The sequence below is a fragment of the Phasianus colchicus genome, chromosome 1 (genome assembly GCF_987193195.1).
Source record: "Phasianus colchicus chromosome 1, bPhaCol1.hap1.1, whole genome shotgun sequence".
Taxonomy (NCBI): Eukaryota; Metazoa; Chordata; class Aves; order Galliformes; family Phasianidae; genus Phasianus; species Phasianus colchicus.
This window is the reverse complement of record NC_143436.1, coordinates 116,392,731-116,420,518: the sequence shown is the minus strand read 5'-3', so window position 1 is coordinate 116,420,518 and position 27,788 is coordinate 116,392,731. Positions and strand designations below refer to the sequence as shown.

General features: G+C 33.9%; 1 protein-coding gene across 12 annotated transcripts in view; it reads right to left on the bottom strand.

The window, feature by feature from the left end:
* The window catches only part of DMD (dystrophin), a 1,153,352-nt gene that overhangs the window by 688,059 nt on the left and 437,505 nt on the right, over positions 1 to 27,788 (bottom strand). For all 12 annotated transcript variants that reach the window (XM_090124095.1, XM_090124041.1, XM_031599265.2 and 9 more), the window contains 6 exons: positions 21,440 to 21,628; positions 20,917 to 21,098; positions 17,605 to 17,755; positions 11,412 to 11,531; positions 2,970 to 3,071; positions 2,758 to 2,865 (listed from right to left, as the gene is read on the bottom strand). In XM_090124095.1, coding sequence (XP_089980221.1) covers positions 2,758 to 2,865; positions 2,970 to 3,071; positions 11,412 to 11,531; positions 17,605 to 17,755; positions 20,917 to 21,098; positions 21,440 to 21,628 — 852 coding nt within the window. The remainder of the gene's footprint in view (positions 1 to 2,757; positions 2,866 to 2,969; positions 3,072 to 11,411; positions 11,532 to 17,604; positions 17,756 to 20,916; positions 21,099 to 21,439; positions 21,629 to 27,788) is intronic.

The window sequence follows — 27,788 nt, the reverse complement described above, 5'->3', positions numbered from 1 at the left end:
CAGGTTCAACTTGCTATCAGTCAGACCCCCCAGGTACCTCTCTGTGGGCCAGCTCTTCAGCCTCTCATCCCCAGGCAATACATGCAGCCAGGGTTGCCCCATTCTAAGAAAAGAATTTGCAACTTGCTTGTGTTAAACTTCATGCTCTTAGTGATTGCCCAGCCCTCCATTTGCAAGGATCTCACTGCAAGGCCTCTCTATGCTCAAGGGTCTCATCAGCTCTGCCCAATGTAGTAACATCTGCAACCTATGTAAGTATACCCTGAAATCTTATATTCATCACTGACAGAAACATTAAAAATAACCGGTCCTTGAACATAGTCCTAGGAAACCCCACCAGTGACTGGCCGCCAAGTCTGATGCAGCCCCATTTTCTGTATCCTTTGAGCCCAATTGTTTACCCATGTATTTGATTAGCTAGATATTTTGTTCAAAAGGATACTGCAAAAAACAGTACTGAAAGCTTCAATGAAATCCAACAATATTACATCCACTGGCTTCCTTTGGTAAAGAAGGGAAAATGGGCAAGAATGTTTTTCACAAACTCCAATACCTCTGTGCTGTTGTTACTGTAAAAACTGCTGGTGAAACTGACATAGAGGAATGGACAGATTGCACTTCACAAAGCAATATAAAATGACAGGTGGAGCAACTCCAGACACCAAGGCTTGCTTCAGGTAGTCATATAAATCAAAAAAACTAACAGCTGTGTGGCTTTATAACCTTTAAACTGCATGAATATTAACAACTATATCAACATTTCAAATGAAGGTTCTTTAAAGTTTTGTGGTATTTTCCATACAAAACATATTAAAAACAAGGGAAAAAAAAAAGATTTCTAGAAAAATGATATTTAATCCCTAAGTATTATGAAAAAAATGAAAGCACTGAAGGAAAACAACAGGATCATCTCAGAGGTCTTTTCCAAACATGGTAATTCTATTACTTTACAAAAATAGCTTAGTTCTGTCAAAACTGGAGAACCATATATTCTGCATCTTTCTGAGATCTTGGCAAGCCCTGGTTATGCAGCATTGTGTCTCCTGAGGAGCCCAGAAGCCTGGGGGAGTCCTGGGAGCTCTACTGAGTATGCTAATGACACAGTCAACCAGGTGGGAACCTGGAAACTCTAGTGTACAACCTCTTTGAGTCAACATTCAACTGGAAGGCAAACCTACTGATCTCTACTATCTAATACTCTCTTGTGATAGTTTCACATAACCTGTACAATCATACTGGAAGATTCTGTTTTCACATTCTCTTATGAAACTTGTCAGTGTTTTATAGTAATGAATACATTTTAGTTTTGATTATTTCCAGTACAGGAAAAGACCTTGAGCTAACAACATTTGTCATTTAGCTGTCGGCAAGAGAATAACCAGGACTGGTTTTTGTTTTTTTATTAATTATCAAATAATTTAGTCGTAACTTCTATCAAGTGCATACTGTAAACTCCAGTACTGGAACACTATAAATGTTCAAAAGCAATTTCTTTATTTCTGAATATTGTGCTTTCATAAGTTTATTTTCAAATTTTTACTGCAGTTATTGTTTTGCATTTTTGAAACATTGCCAAAAGCATTCTTTAATCAATGTAATATTCTAATGAGCAACAGCTGTTGTAAAATAACTGTTTGGTTTCTGAGAGATTTATTCTAGTAAGAATTAGTGTCAACATAGTGTCTTATTTATTTCTTCTAATAACAAATTTGCATTAAGTGAAACAAGTGAAAATTTAAATATATGTTAATTGAATTAATAGAATTCATTTACTGAATTAACTCTTCGTGTATCTTTTCAGTAGATCTCAGCATGTTTTATGAGAAAGACTAACACCTCTGCCTTTATTTTAGAGGCTAGAAAACATAAGTGCAGGACATGGGAAAAAAAAAAGACCCTCGGTTCACTACAAACTCCTTTGAGGTAATTGTAGAGAGCAGTAAGGTCTTCCCTGAGCCTCCTTTTCTCAAGGCTAAATAACCTTAGTTATCTCAGCTGCTCCTCATAAGACTTGTTCTCTAGACTGTCACCAGCTTTGTTGTTCTTGTCTGGACACAAATTTCCTTCTTGGTATATTTCCAGGAAATTCTGGAAGGTACCAAACTAGTCTTTTTTTTTTTTATTATTATTTGACAAAATAAGTAATAAAAGCTATTCAAAGAGAAGACTTTAGTTCCTAGTTACAGTAATAATCTCTCCACTTTAACAAAAGCATAGACATGAATGTTTGCTATCTACTGCATGCATAAAAAATTGTTCTTTTGTATAAAACAATGCCTAACAACTTACTTTCTTTTCAAATGTCCTAATGCTATAGAACCATTTCCAAGCCTAGGATGTGCCAAGTTTCACATCTTTACAGAAAGGCATATTTCTAAGCCAATCTGAATGACATTCCCTCCATAAAGATGATGAATTCTAGAGTCTTTTATGAAGAATGAGGCAGAATATGTGGTGAAAATAGTATATTTTACATATGTAAATAGATTCCTGTAACACAGGGATGGTTAAAAGAGAATACTAATTCAATTCAGAAACTTTTGACCAAACAGACAACCTAGAAGCGTATCTGTCCTTACCGATTACCTTATCAGCAAGACCATGGCCCAATTACTCACACAGAAGATAACATCCATTCTCAGAAAAAGAAATACATATTCTGTTAAATCATACTGTCTACGAGAGGATAAAACCACTCACACACAGATTCACAAATGGAAAAACTGAGCACAATATAGGACAATAAAAAAAACATACAGCTAATTTGCGTAGACTAGTCAGCATCTCATTTTCATCTTTGAAGTCACTTGTCTGGATTTTGCTAAGTGCATCTTCTTTCTCAGTAAGCCATGCATCAAAAAGGCACTGAAAGAAAATTGGAGAGAACAAGATGAAACAGCCCCAGTTGGGCCATTCCTAGTACAGTTTTAGGAAGAACATTTCAATCTGTAACTACTAACAATACTCACCTGCTCTTCTGCAAAGTGCTGCCATTTTCTCAGAATATCTTGCAGAAGGACCCATCGATCTTCTGTCCATCTGCAGATGGCTGCCCACCGGCTTCCAAAGTGCTAGAAAGAAAGAAAAAAATCATACAATAAATGTTCATTTATACCTTTTAAAACAAAGGAATCTGATTTCCTATGCTCTTATAAATTTTTCTGAAAATATTTTGATAACTCACTTTTTATAATTTTACGTCCTTAAAATACATTTCATGTTACACTGAAATGAATTTTACCACTGATTGAGATAAGACTCAAATGGAGAGAATAGGAAAAGTAACAGAGCTGGAAAGAAGGAGAAAATTTTAATACTAGTATAAAGACATCTTTTTCGACTAAATCTCCAATACTATGTTCTCTCTTTCTCTTCCCCTCTCTCCCCCCCAAAAAAAAAAAAGAAAAAAAGAAAAAAGAAAAAAGGAGGTGAAGGAAGTGTGTGTGGGGGGGATTTCTTCCAGAACTTTATGATACGCAAAACGTAACTACTTGTAATTTCAGTGGCTCAAACTGTTGATCACAATAAAGTATCTGTTTTTTTTTTTTTTCAATTGTGTTATCATTGATGGTGATCTGATTTATTTTCTCCTTTACAATGTTGTCATAGGAGAAAAAAATCCTAGAAGCTAACATTAGCATACATTTACATACACATTAGGTTTTCTTTATACTTATAGCATATGCTCCTATATACATTTTAAAATTGTGAAAAATGCTATGTTGTTCTCTTTTATTTATTTTAAAGAAAACATTACTACATTATTTCATTTTCCTATTAGCCTTCATTGAGAAATGCCTGGTTAAGACTACAGCTGTGATGATGCATGGTACTATAAAACTTCTATTGCAACAATCTACAATAATTTTATTACACTTGAGCACCATATGCAAAATTTTCAGCTCCTCCCAAATAACAAGTCTTTTAAAATCTGCAGAATACAGGGTATTCTCATATATTATTTTCCACTATTTCTATTGCATATGTATTGACAAATGGAAAAATAGTGGTTTTTCCCCCATTTTCTTATTTGTTCATATTTTCTATTTTTGTATTTATTTTTAATGGGGGCTATGATTTAATTTTGGTAAAAAAAATAAAAAAAAATAAAATTCAAAAAACAGATTTTTGAATGAAGGGATTAAAATGATATTGATATAATGATAATTGAATTATACACAGAAGAGACATTTCTCTACTTTCTATCAGGAATGATAAATTCCATTTTGTACTTCCTAGGAACCGAATGGTAAAACTACAGGTTACTTGAATTTGTGGCTTTAACAATGTTATGTCCGAATAAACAGTAAGCAGATACCATGTCGTTCATTTACTGAAGGTTCAAACCATAATAAATCTTACAGATTAAAAAGCGTTTATGGTGACATTCAGTCTGATCATATTAGATAATTGCTCACTTTAGAACACTGAAAATCATCTCTGATCAGCAACCGCAATAAAGCTAAACTATGACAGCTCAACACTTTCAAACTGATAAGCGTCCCATTTCAGCTACTTCCTTTATTACCAGGTAGGTTTTGACAAAGTAGGTTTTGAAAAGAAGCTTTTTTGCTTTCTTTAGGCTTAGCATTAAGGATCATGTTTTTCATTTATATTTGGAATTATATAATGAGTACTTGTTATATTTCCTAATTAGGCCCAGACCAAACTCAAATAATTTTTCAAGTCTAAGAACCACATTTATTTTATATTAAAACCAATTTTAGTGTTAATTTGTCATTAAAAAGTGATCAAAAATTTCCAATTCAAGCAAAGACACAAGAAAGCTCAAGTTATGAACATGAATATTTCAGAAAGCTTATTTCCATGTCAACAGAAAAAAGTAATTACTGGTGAAAGACTTTTGCCTTCGTCATATAATGAAACAGTAAAATATTTTACTTGCTCATTTCACCCATTCATCATCAAATGTGTTTGTCAAATTCCATGATACAGAACAGTTGGGGAAAAAAAACACCTGACAACCAGCCAATATAAATAATTATTAAACCTCCCCCCCATCTTCCCTTTATTGAAAATTATTGCTCTTAACTATTTGAAAGGGTAGATAATAGCAGGACAAGGGGAAATGGTTTTAAGTTGAGGGAGGGAAGATTTAGGTTGGATGTCAGGGAGAAAGTTCTTTACTACGAGAGTGGTGAAGTGCTGGAACAGGCTGCCCAGAGAGGTTGTGGATGCCCCGTCCCTGGAGGTGTTCAAGGCCAGATTGGATGGGGCCCTGGGCAGCCTGGTCTAGTATTAAAGTTGGAGGCTGGTGGCCCTGCCTGCAGCAGGGGGTTGGAGATTCATGATCCTTCAGGTCCCTTCCAACACAAGCCATTCTATGATTTTATGCTTGCTAATTACTAGTTCAGAAATCACAAACATATTATGTCTTGCAGTCCAGATGCTTCTTCTTTCAAACTATCTTTCCTTATAATTTCCACAATTCAGAGTAATTATTATTAGTCAATTACTAATAACATTGTTATTAGTAATTCAATTAGTGATTCAATAAAGTTATAAGAAGGGCCTGTTTGTCATTACTTAGCAAGATCCAAGTCAAAATACTATGCTCATTTTTCCCCACTAATATAGGATAAAAATCTATTTTTAAAATCTCTATATACAGATGGTGAGGTGAGACACATTTGGTTGTTTTGGTGCCTCGTGGTCTGATTTACAACAAAGTTTCTGAATCCTAATTATAGACTACATTTTTTAAACATACTTGCAAATTTTACTAAAAGATTTATAAATCATCCCGAAGACAGACAGCAAAACTTCGAGCATCTCTGATTTAAATCAATGTTGTTAGGAAATTCTTCTCATGACCAGACATCTCTTCGTTGGTAATACAGATTTAGATCTAAATAAATTACACCGCAGAAAATTAAATCATAATTAAAAGCATTTCAAGCAGATGCAAACTCTGATAATCCAGTACTTACATGAGACAAATGGTAATACATGAGATGTACTGAAAAGTCTTATTTTAATGGAATTAGAATTTGATTTTTATTCACTTCCTAAATGCTGGTTAAAGAATATAAACATTTCCTTTTCTAAACTCCTTTCAAGGAGAACAGCCTAAGTATTCTCTGTTAGAACAGAAAGCAAACTAAAATACATATAAGGTATGTTCCCTATCCCCCTTTCCCTTCCCTCCCCTCTAATAAACTCTTTGATTTGCGCACTAAATAACATATTGGTCAGTGCATAATGCTTATTTCACTGTATGTCTCAAAAGCATCACAAAACATAACCTATTTTTTTGCCTCAACAGTACGACAAAACCTTATGTTTTGATAACTGAAATGACTAAGCACACTGATAAATGGGTTGATAGCCCAAATTTTTTAATGAGAGTTGACATGAATGTGTTCAACTGTTCAGCTGAAAACGTTTAAGACAAGAAGATTCAAGTCCAAAATATCATACAAGTACTTTCTCTAAGGTGGATACTGACTACTTAATGAGAAAGTACACAGTTTTTTATCTCCTTTTTTTTTTCCTCCATCAAATAGTACCCAAAGCTGTAGGTAGCCTGCATGATGTCTGGGAAATCAGGCTGCACCACAGGTTTTGCTCCCAATCCTGGAAAAATAAATCTCCAGAGAAAAAGTAAAATGCCTACTTGCTCCTTTGAAATGCTTATTTTATGGTCCTAGCTGGAATTTTCAGAGAAATCTACATGTAAAAGAAACTTTTCTTATGTTGAGAGGACTCCGAAAGAATGTTCTTTATGCCCATAAAAGCAGAAGATAAAACAGTCTGCAAAAAGGTCAAAATAAGGAAGTACAAGAACAGGATAAAGTGAATAAAAACAATGCAACTCTTGGGAACACTGAAGTGGATGTATAAAAAACTGAAAAAACAAGACTGAAGCTTGCAACTAATATAAAAGGATTTCTGAAAGATGTTTTTTCTTAATGAAGTAATGCTATCTACTCTTTAAAATAAAAAGAAATTTTGTCTATATGCAAAATCATTTTTAAAAAAGATCTGGCAGATTCACTGAATTTTCCCTGTGCAGCTATAAGCAGAATGTGCATATATATATATAATATATATATATATATATATATTTTTTTTTTTTAAGAAAACTTCCTTACTTATTTTGAATTACTTTTACAAGAACTAGACATACATCATCATCAATCAAAGAATAGTACCGGATGAGTATATGATCGACCACAAAATTATACTCTCCATTCCTTTCCTTCAGTAGCCATCAAGATCCATTTGATGCACCAAATGCAGATCTCATTCCAGTATGGAATCCCGAGGCCTGTGGAGGGCTCTAATTTCAACTAGCCTACAAGAGCCCTTGAGGGACTGATTGTCTACTGGGTATAATTAGAGTAAAAATTTCATAACTTCTGGGCTTTTTTTTCATGTCATTTAATGATTTATCTCAGCTGAAGGCAATTTCCCATACTTTCTTGAGAAATAAGTCAGACTACTGCAACAGATTTGGTAGTATAGTCCTCTGATTTTTCAGCACTAAATTCAGATTTAGGCCTTATGCAGTAGCTGCCTTTCTGGTAAATCTTGGGATTGAGACTATTGGGATCTGGAAGCTACCTGTCTAAATAGCCAGATCTCAACACCAGCACAAACACACAGAGCCTCACAAAATATCACTCTGATAGGTCAAGTAAACAACGTTAAGTACAAAAAGATAAAATATTCACACTCAAGCAGCCTGGCTGTAATCTCTCAGACTACCTTGGGAAAGCAACTTAAGAAGTGGTGTTTACTTTTCTTTTCTATGCAGTGTTAACTTATCTATGTGTAATTTGTTTGAGGGGGCGCATTTGAATCCTGTGTCATTAACTGACTCTTAAGTAGGACCCAGATTTTTGGCACATGCAATAAACCTGAAGAGCTTCTACAGCGCTCATTTGAAGCCAGTGTAAATTCCTGTCAGCCTGTTGAGACTTTTACAGTATGTAAAGAAATTATTTATATTGTTTTATACAGGTACATGTACAAATATATGTATTTACATTTACAAAGACATATACACATATACATACATACATATATACATACACATACATACATACATATATATATACAAAAATATTTCAGAAATCACTATCTCGATACTCTAACAAAAAGGCAGAACTGATTTACAGCTGCTTTGAAAATGCAGTCTCAACTGCTATCTGGCAAAATGGTTCACTGTCTTTCAAATCTGATCCTGACCAGTAACTCACTCAGGCAGCCTTAGTAAGCCTTTTGTATGACAGCGCACGCACTTGTTTTGTTCTGCTTTTAGAAGTGAGACTGGCAGATACATAATCAAATTATGAGCTTTGCTCCATGGTACTTCTGACAAATGCTCTGATAGGTGTGCCTGCCAACGCAATCTTTCTCCTGTGATTATGTATTCAGTTTGCAAATGACATGTGGGAAAAAAAGATATATAAACAATCTTTTCATACACACAGGAGAGGTAATGTAACATTTGGCAGGACAGCAGGTGGACTTTGGTTTTCCTTGGCATAAAGAAAGAAATTTTGCAGACCTCCCTAATACCCTAAGCGACATAACTTTTTTGTTATATTTAGTTTTTATTAACACTTTTAATAGTGTTACAAACTCCGTGACTTCAGAGCAATGAGATTATTGAACTTTTCTTTCAGATTCTTCTTTAAGAGAGTATGATTGAAGGAAGGAGCCATATAGCAACTGGATTGTTTTACACCACCCCATACTCTACTCAGTGCTCTGCTTCAATATAGGTTTCCTCAGGAATTCCTTTGCTGGTGCCATTTCAGGAATATACTTTCTCAATGACAGTAACAATTGTTCATGCTTTATCTCAATAACAAGCACCTTCTCCACTAGTATCCTTACAAATAGACTATTTCTGTTATGCCCCATATAAATATGTTATTCTTTAAGCTTTTTTAACTGGACAAACACATCTTAGTAATGAGCAAGTTCTGTTTATTGAAACTGCAAATAAGCTTTTTATTCCACAGGCCTATGTAGATTCTCATAAAATAGTTTATGAGTTCTCATCAAATTGTTTCAATAGATCGCAAAATTAAAAATATTAAGAGTCCTCAATCATTTTTACTGATGCTTACCTCACTCTGAGTTTCCTGTGTGTTTTCTGCTACACATCGTACTTGAGGTTTGCGGCACATGCCTCTTCTATAGGGCTTTGAATTCACAATAGTAAGACTAGAAAATCTTCTCCTATCAATCTTTTTTTTTTAAATTGGCTGGCTTTCTCCTCATAAGGAATTTAAATAATCAATTCTGCCTCTTTTGAGGGTAGGGTGTGTAGTTGTGATCTTACTGAAGAACATTATTGTTTCTAGAATATAAAATTAGATTCAATTTGCAGTAATCCACGCTTTTTATTTTTTTTCCTGCACTTGTCAAAAATCTGTTGTATATCTTCTAATTTATGAAGCATAATAAATATCAAATGCCTTAAATAATTTTCACTTTTTTTTTTTTTCTTTTTTTTTTTTTTCGGTCATAGTTTACCATAACCTTCTCTGAAGGAAACAGCAGTTTGCAAACACAGAACAGTATCTCACTTAACCTTTTCCCATTTAATTTTTCAATTTTATTTCATTTTCCCCTTTTCCACTCCATTTTCCTTGTTTAGTCAACCTTCCAAAACCAAGAGTTTGCAAGGGATCTACTTTATTCTACTGAAGAGAATATGAGTAGCAAGACATTCTGAAATACCAGTCTTTCTTGCATGGTTCCGACACTGAAGATAAATTTAAAAGGAAATAATAATTGATATTCAGTATAGGCTGAATTGCTTCCTTCCCTGGGTTGTGCTCCCTGATGTAGAAGCAGTTTGTAGTCTCAGTATTAATCAGCTTAGCCAAATGTGTACTATCTACACTAATTCCCATACTAATTACTAATTTATTGAATTTATTAGGATTGGTATCCAAATCAGCTAGATTTTAGACAGCACAAACATCTGTCTATTATACAGACATGCCTTCCAGCTGAATGTATTGAGAGTTTCTCTAGAGAAATCTTGGCCTTTAATGATTCAAAAAAAGAAGAAGCCTGTTTATTTTTTCGTTCAGTAAACCAAAATGAGGGAAACTACTTTCTCCTTTCTCAAAGAGATAATTGGAAAAACCCTTGGTTCTAATACTAACATACTTCTTGAGCACTGATCTGGACATCTGATGACCTCTTTAGTTAGACCCTTCTTCCCAAATCCAGTCAACGTGTCTCAATACTGTGTCTAAGTTCATTGGAAAGCTATAGTAAGAGCACTGCAATTATGCACTTTCCTTTTAAGGTGAGAATGAAATACTAAACTTTCTTAAAACAAAAGGTAAAGTTTAACCATTTCTAGACCATTTAGGTTGCTAGCTCTATCATAAATGCATCATTGGTGAACCATCCTTGTAGGAATATTCAAACAATTTTGTTTAGAAAATGAAACATACAAAAGTCACTGTCTGTTGTTTAGACTTTGTATTAAAAGGCAGTGAAGAATGATTCAAAGACAGACCTTACTGCTAATCTATCCCAATCCTGGTGCTCACGAAGCCCTGTCACACGAATCCTAAGAGATAAACCACTGATAAAATATGTATACAGAAGAGGATGAAACAGAGAAATGAAACAAAGGAGAGACTGAAATAATTCTCTTTCTTTCTTAGAAAATATGTTCAAGTGACACTAATGGGAAATGCTAACTCCAAAAAAGTGGTTAAAAAAACCTACATGTTCTTGATATTTCTTCATAAACTTTATTCATCTAGGCATTTCTTCATATATTGGCGTTATTTTTGTTTAATTCACATATTTAGTTTTACTTATTATTTTTTTTTTTTAAGGTCCTCTTTCAGTTTGATGGGTAAGCATTAGAATTTTAAAAAGCCATACACATATTGGGTAACATTTAAAATGGAAGTGCCTTTAAGCATCTGAAAGTTGATCACAACATTTTCTGTACTATAATACCAAAATACACCACATGCAAAAGTTTCCAGTCAGAAGAAAAACCTTTCCTTTTCAGTAAATGCACACTCTACTTAATGATGTAATGTTGTTATATCATTCTCCTTAAATACAACAGACAATCATGTACTTCTGTCAGGAATAATGGAATAAAGTTAAGAAACAAAAGACGAACACTTGTCCTTAGTCCTGAGTATAATTGAAACATGCTAATAATTAAGGAAATAGAAAACAAAAAAGCTACTGTAAGATATTTGCTGCGTTCTGCAAAATACTTATATTTCCCTGTGCATACAAAAGTCATGGGTAATAGAAATGTTTAAGATTATATTCAGAAAAATCTTCTGAGATATACCTCAATGCTACAAATATTTCTTATTTCACTTAAAGCCACTGAGTTTTCTCCCTGAGACCTAAGTTCAGTTCTATCTCAGTTCAGTTACCTGAAGCTGCTCTTCCAGCGCAGCTGTCGCTTTGTCTCCACTGTTTTCATCCACCACCACCACCATATGGGTTAGAGAGTTCACCTTCACTTGTTCCTGTTCCAAATCATCTTGAAATGCCTACAATTAAAACACAAATGCAAGAAAATTTATTCCAAATTAAGAAAATGCTGTGTGTTGAAGTCTCACTAACAAATACAAGTAACTAACCCACTACAATAACTTTGTAATCCTATTGCTGCCAATATTAAATATATTCAAATTTTGTTAATTAATGTATGAATGCTAGCATAAGTATATTCTGTAGACTTCTATTCCTTTCAAGAATAGCTTATTATTACACACTTGCAAGGCATAACTCTTACAGAATTTCAAACTAAAAATGTGGCCTGTGAAAATATGTTTTGAGTTGATACAGTTGATTATTTACAGATATCATTAAAATATCTATACGTACCAACAGCTCTGCACATTTTAAAGAAATATTAAGTTGGGTTGTGAGCTTCATAACAGCATATTAAAATATTGCAATATTTCAAAATGTATGAAGTTTTTAAAAAGATGATTTTTTTTTCATTAAACACATTATTTTTGCCTGCACACCTCTTCATTAACAAGTTACCGTGAAAGTACTCAGGAGGTGATTCAAGATTAGGAAACATATGTGGCACCCTCATTTCAATTATTGCAAAAAAATAAAATAAATAAAATAAATAAAATAGGAAAGAAACTGAGAGAGGCACTTGACAATTTCTGAATGTCTGAGGAAAAACTGTCTTGCCCTTTGAACTTCGGTATCCAGTATGCTACTGCAGTAAAAGTTGGGACAGTTTTAGCTGTGAAATACTGAACTGCTAAAAGTGAAGAAATGTTTATCTATCAAATTTGCACAAACTGGCATTTTCGTAATTCCCAACTTTGTCAAATTTGTACAACTCTTGACACTTGTTTGACTCTCCTATAATTTCCCAGACTTTATGTAATACATCTACAATTGTTCCCTCTCTCCTCACAGTGCACAGAGAAGGGCAGTGAGAACACTCATACATCTTTGCTCTCTGCAGAAAACAGTCTACAGCATTTTCACTAAACATGTGATCTATGCTAAAAGAAAAAAAAAAAAAAAGTAAAGAGAAATGAGCAAAGGAAGTAAGGGGTTTAAGTTACAGAAAGGTAGCACAATGCTGCACAAACATCCCCTTCATGGGTTTTATTGTCTCTTTTTTTGTCTGCACTTCCAATGAAAGATGGACACTCTACCTTCTTGTAGTTTGTTAACAAAAACTGGAACTGAACTTGACAAGGGATGTGAAAAACAATAAGTAGGGATTCTAGAGGTACATTAGTTGGAAAAGAATGGCCAAGGAGAGCTTACTACCTTTGAAAAATTAGAAAGGAGAAATGGCAACAACAGACATGAAGAAGGCTGAGGTACCCAACAAGTTCTTTGCCTGAGTCTTCACTGTTTGTCAGGCTTCCCTTATCTATCATGTCCCTGAACTTCTATGCAGGAGCTGGGAGAGCAAAGTCCCTCCCATTGTAAACAAAGTGCAAGTTTGAGACCAACTAACGAGACTGAATGTGTACAGATCTATAGGACCAGTTACATTCATTCCAAGGACCCGAAGGAACTGACAGATGTGGTTCTCGAGCCACTCTGAACTGTATTAGAAAAATGGAAGCTGTAAGGTGAAGTCCCCTGGTCTGGAAAAAAGGAAACATCATTGCTATTTATAAGAAAGGTAGAAAAGAAGAAAGACCCATAAAATACAGGCTGGTGAGCCTCATGTCTGTGCCTGGAAAGATCATGGAGCGAATCCTCCTGGAAGCTACGTTAAGGCACAGGAGAGACGAGGAGACAAACCAAGGCATCCGCTGTTGTTCACCAAGGCCAGATGGTGCCTGACCAATCTGGTGGCTTTGAACAATGGAGTGATGGCATTGGTGGACAAAGGAAGGGCAACTAATATCACATGCCTGGATTTCTGCAAGGTTGTTGGCATGGTCCCTCACCATATATTTATCTCTAAATTGAAGGGGTACGGATTTGGCCTTCCAGAATGTAATGGGAGCTCATAAACAGGAGGGAGACAGACTTCTTATATGGTCTGATAGTGACTGGAAAGGGCTTTAAACTAAAAAAAGGGGAGATTTAGATAAGATATTAGAAGAAGGTTTTTTTACACAGAGGGAGGTGAGGCACTGGCACAGGTTGCCCAGAGAAGTTCTGGTCGTTCCATCCCTGGAGGTGTTCAAAGCCAGGTTGGATGGGGCCCTGGGCAGTCTGATCGAGTAGGTGGAAAGGAGGGTGGAAGATGATATTGAAGGTCCCTTCCAATCTAAACCATTCTATGATTCCATGATTATGGTTCTGTGAAAACAAAATGAGCCAAAGTCCTGCCACAAAGTAGAGAACTGAGCAACGAGACATATTTGCTTCTTCCACTGCTGTGATGTAACAAGAGGACAAGTGGCAAAGATTGAAAGAACAGGAGCTAATGCACTGATATTGAAACTTCAGGCCACAGAGAAGGCACTACTGAATTTCTTTTCATAATTTTTGTTACTTTGTTACTTAGACTGTGCCCTTAGCACTTCAGCAGAGAGTGCCTTCATGATTCATACAGATGTAGTCTAATAGTTATAGTATGCAAAATAAAATGGCTAACCTTAAATGCTAGTGGAAAATTTAAGTGCATTACAAACTATGTTAAATTTCGATTTCCCCATATCAATTTTTTTGCTGCTTTTTCAAGTAGAATAATTCACTTAGGTATGAAGAACATGCACTAGCTGAAGATTAGGTTAGGTATTTTACATCTCTTTCGTAAAGCATTTTAGTTTTATTTGAAAAAAAAACAAAAAACACAAACAAACATATAATGGAGCTATACACAACAGGAAAGGAATTCATAGGCTTTTGATTTTAAGGCATAAACCTCTTAGTCTAAAACATTTCAGAGTTTTAATTCCTTCATGAGCATATTCTGGGATGATATATTCATAAGAATCCTTTGTTCTGTCTTTTATGCCTGTGATTACCACTTCCATCAGAGAGCTAGACTATAAAGCAATTCTCAAGGACTGTGAAGTACACCTCGTTATTAAAATAACCCTTAGAATTCAGACTTCTCAACTTTATCCTGACACAATTCTTGATGAAGGAACAGAATGACAACTGTTTGCTTCTGTTCACTCTTTTATTTAAGCCTCACAAAGGTTACTTCCAGGGAGGAGGTGATTTTTACTTCCTTATTAGGAAGTATGAAATATGTCAAAACCATGGAGTGAGCGATGCAAGTAGTAAAAGTGTGAGCCTCACACACACTGTGACAGACGTGAGAAGTCAGTAAACCAACGAAACTAAAAAGTTTAGTCATTGTCTAATCCCCAGGTTTAATTCGCCTGAGCTAAACGGCTGTTCTTCATAATTAAAGCATCTATTTTTACCATGAAATTCACTGGAGACAATGATTTGTATGCAGGAACTTGTTGAAACAGGAATTTAGTGAAGGCAGTTTTAAAACCAGAGCATGCTCTGTTTGGATCATTTAATTCAAATTTGTAACAAGCAAATCTCAGCTTGGAGGGAGGAAATTTTCAGGGACTTAAAACTTTATCTATCCCTGTGCTCTTTCCGTGTTTCAACTCATATGTGTTGATGCACTGAAACAGCACCAAAAACTCGTAAAACACCACAGCTGCTGTAATTCCTATCTGTCTATCAGATCACAAGTTATTTGAGTCCCAGGTAATCTAATTCAAAGGGAATAAAATTACACAGGGTATAGAAATACCCAAAGAACGATATATCCCTGATATTTGAACACTTTGGAAGTCTCTCAATTTACCTCCGTGTTTTTCTTTTTATTATTATTATTATTATTATTATTATTATTTAAACCAATTACTACAAGGTCCTCAACTAAATATTTTCTATAGTTAATGATATTTTCATTCAAAAATAATAATAATAATAATAAAAAAAAAAATAGAAGCCCAGCCTTCCAAAAAAAAACCAAAAAATAAAAACCTGAGAGCTCAAGATTTATTTTTTTTCCCAAAAGAAGTAATGAAATTATGATTTTTTTTAAAATTATAAATTGTATAATAATGTGGGATGATTATATATATATATATAATAAAAACCATTAATTAAAATCAATTTTTCCTTAATAATAAAATGTATAACATTATTTGGCTTGAACTATTCAATAGTTCTCAGACTCCTACTGAAAAGTAGCTTTCTCCCTTAATAACATTATAAATAAGGGATCCTTACCACTGCCAACAAAATGCTTAAGATACTGCTGCAAAAGCAATAGTCTTTAAAAAAAAAAGTTTGAGTATTGCTCCAAAATACACTTAAGTATTCCAGATTTCTTACCAAAGGTGTATACCTCGCTAATAACATAAAATCTCTCTGTCAATCCATTCAGGAATTCTTCTGTACTATCGAAGTTATTAATCTTTCACACTACTGAACTAAGTGGCATGCTGAAAAGAATGCTGTCTGCCTTCTCTGATCCCAGTGATAGGCATGATTCCCAATCTGCATTACAGAATGATGATTATTTGTAGTATTGGACCTACTAAATAAACTGAAATATCGAATTGTGGGAGCAGGTAGGGAAGTCATAAGTCATAAGATTAAAAATAAAATGAAATAAAGAGTGGAAATGAGGTATTAATGAAGAGAGAAAGAGGGGGAGAAGATGACAGAAGTAAAGAGGAGATGGAGATAGGACAATGACAAAACCAACCTATCATCTTTATTTAATTTGAAATGATCGTGGCCTATCTTCTCACCTCAGGAGAGAGGTGACTTTTTTTTTTTTTACCTACGTAGAACTATACACGAGTAATTGAAAGGAAAAAAAGGTGAAGATACCAAAAAATATTACTATATTCAAAATCTTGTGTTTTTTCTCCAAATACCACTTCATAACTACCTGTTCTTTTTTGAAAAATTTGATGTCAGAATATATACTTCACTAGCAAACCTGAAGACTGTAAACCATCCTCATCTCACAAAGCAGTGAGAGCACAATGGGAAGCAGTAGGCCTAGAATTCCTGTACTTCTTCAGAACTACTTAATCAGAATGCAGAAAAATTATTTTCAGTACTGAAGTGGCTCACGTGACCTTTCACTGGTTTTGTTTTCTTCTTTAGAAACCACAAAAGCATTTTCAGTATGAATTTGTTCTGGGATTATCTGCCCTCTAGAGCCTGTACACTATAGTACTGACATAGGCCATGAAGCAGCAAATGTTAAAATCTGTCAAGACACTACAGAACTCTAGTATCTTGACAGATTTTGAACTACTGCTGTAGAAACATTAATAGATAATCACAATACATCTCCATCACCTCATACTCTATTTTTTATACTTTTCTGTGTCTTCCTAACACTATCACCATACATGTCACAAATACATATATATAAATATATGTATTATGTCTTTAAAGGTACACAGAGACTTAAAAGTGCATATGTAAAGGTAATTAGGAACAAGGTTCATTCACTGTGAAACTTAAATTAATATGAAGCTGATTTAATTCAGTAAAAAAATCTACTACATGAGTTACAGTCTCTTTCTCCCCAGATCTCTAACTTTCAAATTGAAGAGTGTTATCCTTATGGAATATGGAATACATTGGCCAAATTCTCTCCCACACTTCATTTATTAGTGTTTTGCTTTTCATGAATACATTATTAGAAGAGATTTTCTAAAGTTAAAGTTTATTTTATAGTGCTTCATGGTTACATATTCACAGTCCCAGGAGTCCTAACAAGATGCTGCAACCCAGTTATGGCTATAGAATCAACAGTTCTACAGCATGCATGAGGAAAAATGCAACATGAAAATAGAAAAAAACATACATGAATTATAAAATCTGATAAGATTTGTATTATAATGTATAACAAAGGGATGTTACAATTGTCTAATGTATTCTAGTGCATTGTTCATATGGAAAAAAGAAACTTTTTGTATCAGGATAAAAGTCAGAATTGTGATACAATAGCTCCGTAAAAGCCTGTTAATTGTACAAAACAATTTATATTAAACCAAGATTCCATATTACACTGCTGTGTTCTTATGGGAGGAATAGCCATTCAAAATGTTAAAAAATCACTTTTTAAAGCTTTTGGAAGCTATACCAAAATAGTACCCAAATTCCATATCATACCTTATGTTCTTCTACTTGGCGCTTTAGGTCTTCTAGATCTGGTCCTAAGGGCTCTGAATCTATCTTCTTTGTCTTTTCCTCTGTTTTCGTTAGCCAGTCAGCTAACTGGGCTAGTTGCTGATTCTGCAGATCCATTAGGATTTTATGTAAGCTGTAAAACAAAAAAAAATATATCATTTCAATTTATACATGAAAGAAAAGCTGTCTGACCTATATGCTCTTGATTATCTTTGTTAATATTACAGACTGTAAACTAGATGACAACTTTGCAAAACTTTTCAGCACACATTTTTATTTCAATCTCAAAATCTGTTCTTTCCAGAAGACATAAAGAACATCCTTGGGCATTTTGATTGTTAAACTGATTTTCATGAGGCTAGATGTCAAGCCAGAATAAAGAATATTTTCAGGAAGGTAAACGAAGATTTGTTGAAATAGTACTGAATTAGGCAATTATTAAATTGAAATTAATTCCTGAGACCAGGAATTAAAAAGAAACAAAACAAAACCCTTAGTATTAGAACTATGGAACTGGATATATTTCACAGTTTGTCTTTATTCTCTAGATGCATTTCTACTACAGCTATTCAAAATTTCAAAATATCATTTGTATTCATAAACTTTGAAAAGACATGTACGTAAAAGGTTTCTTCAAATTAAGGACATTACACAGATTACTGAATTTTCAGTTATCCAGTGGAGAATATTCTCAAAAAACTAAAATGTATTTTGATAACTCCAAAATGATCTGACTAGAAATCTATAAGAAATACTTCACATTTCCTACTTGACACCTTCAGAAATCCTTTAATCTTGTCTTGCCTAAACAGCATCTGCAACTCATCAAAAACACTTATGAAATAATATGTAAGCTGGTGCTGAGGAAAGGAATTATAATTAATTATTTCTATTTCCCATCTTCCACATACTGTGGAATTTTAAACTTAGATCCAGTTCACCATCCTCTATGATATTCAAACACAAAGTACTTTTTCACTGAATTGAACCTGTATTAAAAATTGTGGAAATCTCTATAAGGTGGTAAATGGCATTAAGCTTTCCTCTCCCTAGTTTCATTTATCACTCTGAGATTCTTTACAGTAAAGAATTCTGGGGAAAGGTAGGAGGAAGACGTGAAAAAGCAGGTTGCTTTACTTCAGGATGTTAATGCATTACTTGCTGCAACAGTCAAGTAAATTCAGTACATACTGAACACAGGGTAAATTCAGCTTGCACCATGTTTAAATAAATGCACTGCTGTGCTCCAAAATTCCTCTGATATTTTGATCTCCCAAATGACTTCAAATATTAAGTCTCTTTCACTTTTATAGTATCTGTTATTACTAAATCTTTTTTAATTTTTGCTGATTGTCTGCATTTGTTTCCCTTGTGCTGTAGCATGGTTTACTTTTAATTTCACTCCCCACTGCCACTACTGCAGAGGACAGACAGTCCTGTGGTTCTTATCTTCACAAACCATCTCTGTTTGGATTGACAAGTCAGTCTAGTCTTAAAAACAGGATTACAGCAATGTGCTCAGAAGATTATTCTTTACACCAAGGTAGGATATAGATCCTGAAAGTTTAAATTGGGTCTAATAACCTACAAATACATTACATGTAATATGTTTTCAGTTCATAAACCATCAGCTGGTGCCTTAATCTATTTTGACTTAATAGGTCAGTATTAGCCATCTCTAAATTTGTTACTTCTAAGAAATTTTCTCCGACCTTAACCAAAAAAAAAAAAAAAAAAAAAAAAAAAAAAAGGAGAAGCATGTATTGCAGGAAAATTACCAAAACAAACATAACAATGTTATGTGATTGTTCAAAATTATAGCTTGCCTTTTAATATTGTGTGCAATTCTGGTTGCTTTTATATCAAAAAGATAAGGTAGAACTTATTCACTCAAATAAGAGCAAAAGAGCAAGAGAACTAATCAAAGCAAGAATAAGAAAATCTAAATGACGTCGACCCTGATTAAGTTACCAGAGACTAGATTAAAACCAACAAAAAGACGCCATCCCTCAGAAAATTAGTAGGAAAAAGCCTATAGAATTCACTGCCAAAGGATGGTATTAAGTTTACACAGGTCCAAAAAGGTATGGAAAAAATGAATATAATTAAAATCATTGATAAGTTACAAAATGGAGACAAATATTTCCATGTCAGTAATCTCCCCCAGCTGAAAATAATCTGAAGTCATGAAAGTGCTAAACAGACTGCATAATATAAGATGTGAACTATCAAATCAGTGCAGTGGTTCATAGAGCCCACTGCTTGGTGTAGGTGCAACCTACTGGTTTGCGGTAGGTGGATACAGCCCAGTATTTCCTATCTACCAGCAGCAAAAATGAGATGAAAAGATGCTCAGAGTATCATGTATCTCCTCTAAAGCTTGTCCTTTTCCTGATTAACAAAGATATTTAATCTTTTATAGATATCACAAAAGGACTTGCTCTGCAGATGTACCTCAGAGTTTCTTGCTTAGTACATTTTTCTGAGAGAAAAATAAAGATCTCAAAAGAAAGTCTGTCTAACTCCAAGTCATGAGGAAGCCATCAGAGATCTCAAATTTGGGTGGTTTGTTGCTGCACTCATTTGTCTTTATTGTATGGAACAGCTATACTTAGAAATTAACTTCTTAACTATAAAGAAACTGACAGTGACATCCCATTAATTTTAAAATATCCAGTGGATATGACTTAGTATGATACTTGTAAACTTCACCATTGGTTCCCTTCTACAGAAAGATCAGTAGGGATGCAAAATTTGACAAGGCAAAGTAAAACCCAGTCAACTGAGTTTGAAACTGAATTATTGTACTGGACAGGAATTAAAAAGACTACATGTGAAAAAAAAAAATCTGAGGAAAAGGAATGTGTAAGACAGGTACATAACAGACATTTTCTCAAAGCAGAAGGAATTCAATTCACACACAAAAATAAAGTCAACTTTCAATAAATTTCTTCCGTTAAACACTCCATACAGAGCAAAATAAATTACAGCAGCACAATGAGAAGTTTTACCTTTATGGACTTTCTTATAAATATTACTATGGAAAACAAAATTTCAAAACAAGACACAGAAATGTTTTTAAAAAATCAAATTAAAATTAGAAATGTTAACATTATTTTTAACATTAAAAACAATATTTATTTAAGCTTCAATGTCAATACACATCAAATTTCAGGTTAAAATAAAAGCACTGAAGTCGAGTCTTTTCAAGTGAAAAACTCACAGCTGTTACTCAAGTTCAGGATTGTTCCATCTAAATTCAATGCATATTAGTTTACCTGGCATATTACTTACTTGCTTTGTTTTTCCATACTTGCAACCCTGAGACTTTCCCATCGAGAATTGAGTAGATTCATTTGTTCTTGTATTTCATTTTCTTCATCATCAGAAAGCTTTCCAATTGTTAGAAGTTGACTTCCAACTTGCAAAACATTACCAACACGGCCTTGGTGAGCTGTTAATTCCATCATGAAACCCTGACAATAGAAACAAGATCCTGTTTTAAGTTTAATTCATTGGAAGGGAAGAACAACCTTTGGAGAAATATCTTCAATTCCACCAATTCCAAACTGGATTTTTCTTTTTCTTTTTCTTTTTCTTTTTTTTTTCTTTTTTTTCCCAAACTCCTCAAATCTCGTAACACAAAAGAGGAATAAATACTTTAACTTACATTCAGTACAGTCTTCAGTACTGCCTTTAAATTCTACAAATAAAAATTTAAAATAAAAAATATCTATTTGTTTAATAAGTATTTTTTTTTTTTCTTACAGCATCCAAATAGATAAATGACCAACAAAAGATTATTATAAATACATACCTCATGGGTATGAAACTGTTCTTTAACAACTTCTACATCACTGGATATATCCCCTTGTGCTTGTAATGCATCTTCAGCAGAGAGAAGCCACGTGAGTACTTCTTCTAAAGCAGTTTGGTAGCTGTCAAGATCCATTTCGGACCTCATCACTGTGGTGGTATATGTTCTTTTTTCGACAGTTTCTAAAAACTGATCAAAAACAGTAACGCAAAGAGAACCTACTCAGACAGTTCTAGAAAGGGATACATAAAATGCCATTTTTTTGCATAATAAAACAGCTTTTTATATAACAAGAACAATTTGCCAGCTAATGCAAGGGATTACATATTAGTATACCTGCCAATTAACTAAGATAAATCAACATCGAGATTCAGATTAACATTAAAATTAACATTAAAATTCAGATTAAATGAGATATTTTACACACAAATTCAAATTACCTAGCAAACATGCAGAATATCTGCAATATTTAAATTGTAGCTGTAGAGTTCTGTTATACTCTTTTGAAACTGAAAGAAATTTATTTTCTACAGCAGCTAGTAAAACTATATTATATCATCAGGAAGCTGCAAGTTGTGTGCTGACATTGCAGAGAAACCAATAAATCAAGAAAAAGTATTTACTAATTACTCTGATCTTAGAAGACAAAACAGAAGCTACAAACATGGCTTGATATAGAAAATGTTGTGTCATAAATTCATAAAAGAATCTGAAGAAGTTTAATTAATTTGCTAGCTAGTCAGTACAAAAGCAAACACATAAAAATATATTTAGGCCTCCATCAAAAAAATATATCAAGAAATTTTAATGATTTATTAGCATAAAAATACTTGAGCAAAGAGAACATTTGGTAGAGCTTTCAAAGCCTTTCACTGTAACTTAGGACAGAAAGTCGAAGTTTAATCCTAGAACCAAAATTGATGTAATGTGATCACTAAAAAGGAATGTGCGCTAGGCTAGCTTAACTTCATCACTGTTTACGTGTAAAAAAAAAAAAAACAAAACTGTTTAGTAAATAAGGGTACATCATAAAAGCAGGCTTGGAAATCTGATGACCTTAATAATCTGGTTTTAACAATAGAAATAGTGATGCACAGACAATTTCAGCACATATTCCTGCTGACAAATTAACATCTGAACTGTATGCAAGTCTAGATTTTTAAGTGTTTCATAAATTTCATTAAGAAATAACCCAACTATATTACATTTATGCAGCAAGTTATTTTTTAATTACCTAATTTACTACAGAAAGACCACTGCTCCATCTGCCATCTGATTGAAATTTCTCCATCTGAAAATCCCTCATCCTCTAGATACAACACAGAATGTTCTCTTATGTATGATATCTCTTAAAGCAAACACCTGCTAACTGCTCCTCTGCAGAACAAATACTCGGTGTAATTTTCCCTAGTAATTTTGATAAGACTTTTCTCTTATGTTATTGTAAATACTGCACGGAATTACATTAAAAAATCCCAGACTCATGACGTTCAGGACAAAATGGTGCAGATTATCTTCTGCACAACTTTAATAAAATTTTGAGAAATGTAAAAGAGAAAAGCAAACAGTAATGCAAATGGATATCAAAGCAGCTTCTTGGCATCTACTCCAATCTATTCTCTCATTCAAAAAATGGCAGTTTCCTGACAGAAGAAAATCAGAAAAGAGCTAAAGGAAGTAGAAGCAAAGGACCATGCACAATGTCATCAGTAAGCCCTTTATTTGGTGTTGGGAGGCAACAATAAATTTTCCATTTTCCCTGAAGTTTTACAACATCACTTGACTGAAGAGAACTGGAATCGGTCATTAGGGAACAGAGCAGATAAATGGATGTCCATTGAAGTATAAACAATTAAAAAAAAAAAAAAAAGAAAGAAAGAAAGAAAAAAAGAAAACATACATCTGTGGATAACACAAGTTCCTGAATGTTGAGGACTAAGTCACTATAACAGTGTACCTTCTTTTCCTCCATGCTTATGGTGATAAGAAGGAGTAATAGCCAAAGAATAACCATCACAAGCTGAAATATTATTAGCCACTTGTTATTCTAGAGCACACTGAGCACACAGTCTATTCCTTTTCAGATCTGACGGTGACAATCTGATGCTATGCTGTATCTTCACTACTATCAGTGCTGTTAGCTATATGAAATAACTGAGCATTCTTGCTCATCTTGCATATGGAATGCAAGAAAGTGGAAACTCCAACTGGGCTATGCAAACACTGACAAGCAGATGACTATTACTCCTGTAACGTTCTCATTTATAACTAAGATTCCTGTTGGCTCAGCTGTAAATGGAACATTAAACACACTATTAAATATTCACGTTTGGAAGTGGACAGGTACTGCCACATGCATTGTATTAAAAAAAAAAAAAAAAAAGTTAACAAGAAGAAGTTAGGTATCTTAGTATGATATTCAGTATAACCCAAGAATAATGAACACTGAAATAATCCACTAGCAACATGTCCTGAATTTTATAAATAATAATGGTAGACAAATAAGTTTAAAAACGAACTACACCTGACAGCGTCTTTATTTCTGAATTTAAATAAAATCTTTTCAGGATTACTACAATACTGAGAAAAAATAGAATTTGATGTTATTGCATATACCTTGAGACCAAAACCATGGACTTACTAACGGAGATAGCTACCATGAATGGTTTCTAACCATAATTCTTAAGAGAATAAAAAACAGTCAGGACAAGATGAAATTAGACTGTGGTGGTGTATTACTAAGAAAACCATACTTCAGAAAAAAAAACTGCTTATAAGTGCATGCATGCAGTCTCCTTCTTGAATAGAAAACTAGTCTTAGTAAGGAATTTAATTATTACACAAAAGAAAGCTGATTGGGTGCAGTCAAATCAAAACATCCCGTCTGTTTATATAATCCACTGAGTAACAACACATGCATGAAGACACAAATGCTAAGGGGAAATTAAACCAAACAATTCAGATATTTGATGAAAGCTGCCTTATATCCAGCTGGGAATCAGCAAGGCAGCCACATCACAAGTGTTTTGGAAAATTAGCTAGTCTTTTTTTTTGTATGGAAAACAGGGGTTGACCTAGAAGGCAAAAATTACTTTGGACACAAAGGTAGTCCTCTAGGACCTTTTTTGTTTTGTTTTGTTTTGTTTTTGGCCAATGAACATAGAAGTATCCTATGTGTATAAAAAGATGTGAATGTGAGTTTTTTATATATTTCACCATTTTCTGCTGAGAAGAGTAGGGGCTGTCAAGAGTGTAAGACCCTGAGGAACAATTCGCTTTAAATTAAAGTATAAAAAGAGAAAATAAAAAGCTCTTGACCTTCTGAAACTTGGAAAAATAAGGCTTGCTTGGCAGCTGTCTGAATTAATTCAGGGTGATTAAATGACGAGCTTCCAGCTGCTTCAGGGTGAGAAAGAGAGGAGAGTGAGGGTTGCTCACCTACTATTATATTATATTCCTAAACAAAGGAGAAGAGTCGCACATGCTAGTAAATTTTCCAATAATTTTCTTATTATTAACTAAGACTCCTTCTGAGTTTCAGAAATTACTTAGATAGTTTGTGGAAGCAGTTTTACAGTAAATACTTAGGATCTATTATAGCACTCTTATTTACCTTATATCTTACTTTGTTCCAAAACTGCCTCTTTCTTATTGTACGATATGAATCTAGCTCAACAGTTTTAAAATTCAGAGACATCAAATGTTAAAGAAACATTTCTTTTTAACAAATGCAATTTTATGTTCAGTGTAGTTTTCTCCTTTGGAGAAACTGCCTTTGCAGAATTACAGCCTCAGAAAATAGCATGCAATTTGACCATCTAATCACAGTTCCTACCAGGCAAGACAGATATCACTGCTTATCCCATCAGTTGCTCAAGGTTTCTCATTACAAAATCATATTTCATGTCTTTAAAATTGTAAAATTATAACTGTTCAGACTGAAATGTTCTTCACAATAATAAAGACTATGATAATATCATAGGATGGTTCAGTCACTTCTAGTCATAAAACTGATATATTGTCTAGGTCACTTGTTACTACACCATTAACTACTTCCCCATTATAAAAGAGGCTGGTATTTTCAGTTCATTCAGGATTCTAGTAATTTCTTTGCAAGTGGAAATATCTTTGATCAGGAAGGGGCTCTTTTTGCCATTCATATGAAAATCCACTCAAGATTTAAGCTTGTCAGAAATCTGAAATCTTGCAGCTTTTGCTCACTCATTTGAGGCACCCTAGATTATAGTAGCAGATTTCTTTCGTGAATCCATTGACACTGAAGATGCTTCCATCTGGATGAATCTCCCTCTCCTTGCAACTGCAGTTTTCACATGTAGTAGACTGGTAAGTCCACTGCAACTGAACAGTGTCAAAAGCAGGCAGCATGAATCTAAATGTATTACAGATGAAAGAAAATGCTGAAAATATTGTCTGGAAATGGTAAAAGAAAATGCTTACCTTTAACCACTCAACCACTCCCACAGATACAGTTGGTACACATAAAGTCTGGAAAAGCCACGGACTTTCCCAGCTACAGACAATTGTGCATAATTTTAGAAGTATGCTGAAGTCAATTAAAAACTAGTGAAAATCTTGAAACAAATTGTATGAGATGACTAAGGGAAGAGACTAAGACTAGGTAAGAAAAAGAGACTAAGAATTGTTAAAATGGTGTAAGAGTTAAGAAATAGGAACTGAGACTGTCAGCTACCTGGAATAATCCAATTTTCTCACCATTTGAAGCTTTTTAGTTTTACATTTATGGTCAAATAAATCAATGTTACAAAAAAGGACTTCATCCCTTTATTTACTTGTTTTCTTCAACACACCTATACCTGAAAAAACATATCAGAACAGGTTTTGTTACAAGCTCTTTGACTCATTTTTCACAAATTTTCACTGTTTTAAGTATCCTTGATGACGAGATGCACAGTACTTTCTTCAAAGAATGGCACTTCTCCTTCAAGCAGTTAAGAATTATGACTCTAAACAGTCATATGACTTGATATAAATGTGTTAAATGAACTGACTGTGATAGAACTGAATTACATTCACCATACATTTATAAGAAAATTAAGATTTCTTGCTATTAAAATGCCACCATTTCTCATCACTTCCCTATTCCAATCCAAGAACAAGGCAAACTCTAATGGGATGTATATTTCAGGTGCTGTTACTTTGTACAGTTGAATGTCAGGTCATCAGGTTTCTAAATAACATGTAAGTGTGCTCTTCACATAAAGAAAGGTGAAAATTTCACAGCAGAATAAATTTTCAGTATTAATTAATGAATCTTGAAAATATTATCTGATAGGAAGTAGAAGCAGGGTTCTGAAAGTATACACCAGATCTAGAAATCTGGGTCTGCTCTCAGTACTTGATAGTGTTACCAACGAGGTGAATAACTTCAGGTAGTGTTATCCATTGATGGTTATTATTCCACACTAAAAACTGAGTTGTGATTGTTGTGTGACAAAGAATCCAAGATGGAAGAGAAAATGTAATAATGTAAATTTATTTTTAAAACTGTGAATTCATAACGCAGTAAGGTCTTCAGTCACTTTAACACAGACTATTCTGACAAAGACCTTTTAAATGTTCTATGTTCTTAATTAAAATGTATTTTAAAAACTTTCATAAGCAGAAAGGCCATTAAGATGGATAACAGAAAACTGGTATAGAGATAAGTTAATTCTATCTTAGTCAAAATAAATACAAGTGAGTTACTCCAAAAAAGCAAGCACCAAATAGTTTCTTAATGTATTGTATGGGAATTGGCAAACAAATGCAGACTTCATTCCTTTACTCTTTGCTGAAAGACAAATGGAGAAACATATATCAAAGCTATTTTGCTTAATTGTAATTAGAGATTTCAAGAATAAGACTATGGATACAAAGGCCAAGAGTAAAAAGTTAAAAAAATAAAAATAAAAAATCAGGGTCCTATTCATTTTCATATGCACTTTGCTGTGAATTCTACAGCCTTATAGTTCAAACAGCCATGAAAATATAATTTGATGCTTATTCCTCCATCATTCTGGAGAGAACATTAGACTTCTTTCCACTACCCTGTTTAGTTGTTGACATCTCTACTTTGTTTTATATTCTCTCTCCCTCCTGCTACTTAACTGGTATTATATAACGCCAATCTGTGTTACTTAACATCTTTGTGGTGACATGGACAATGGAATTGACTGCAATCTCAGCAATCTGCTGATGGCACCAAGTTGTGTGGTGAAGTTAATGCACTGGAGGGAATAGATGCCATCCAAAGAGCTCTTGATAGACTTGAGAGGTGGGCCTCTATGAACCATATGCAGTTCAACGAGGTCATGCATCTTGGTCGGGC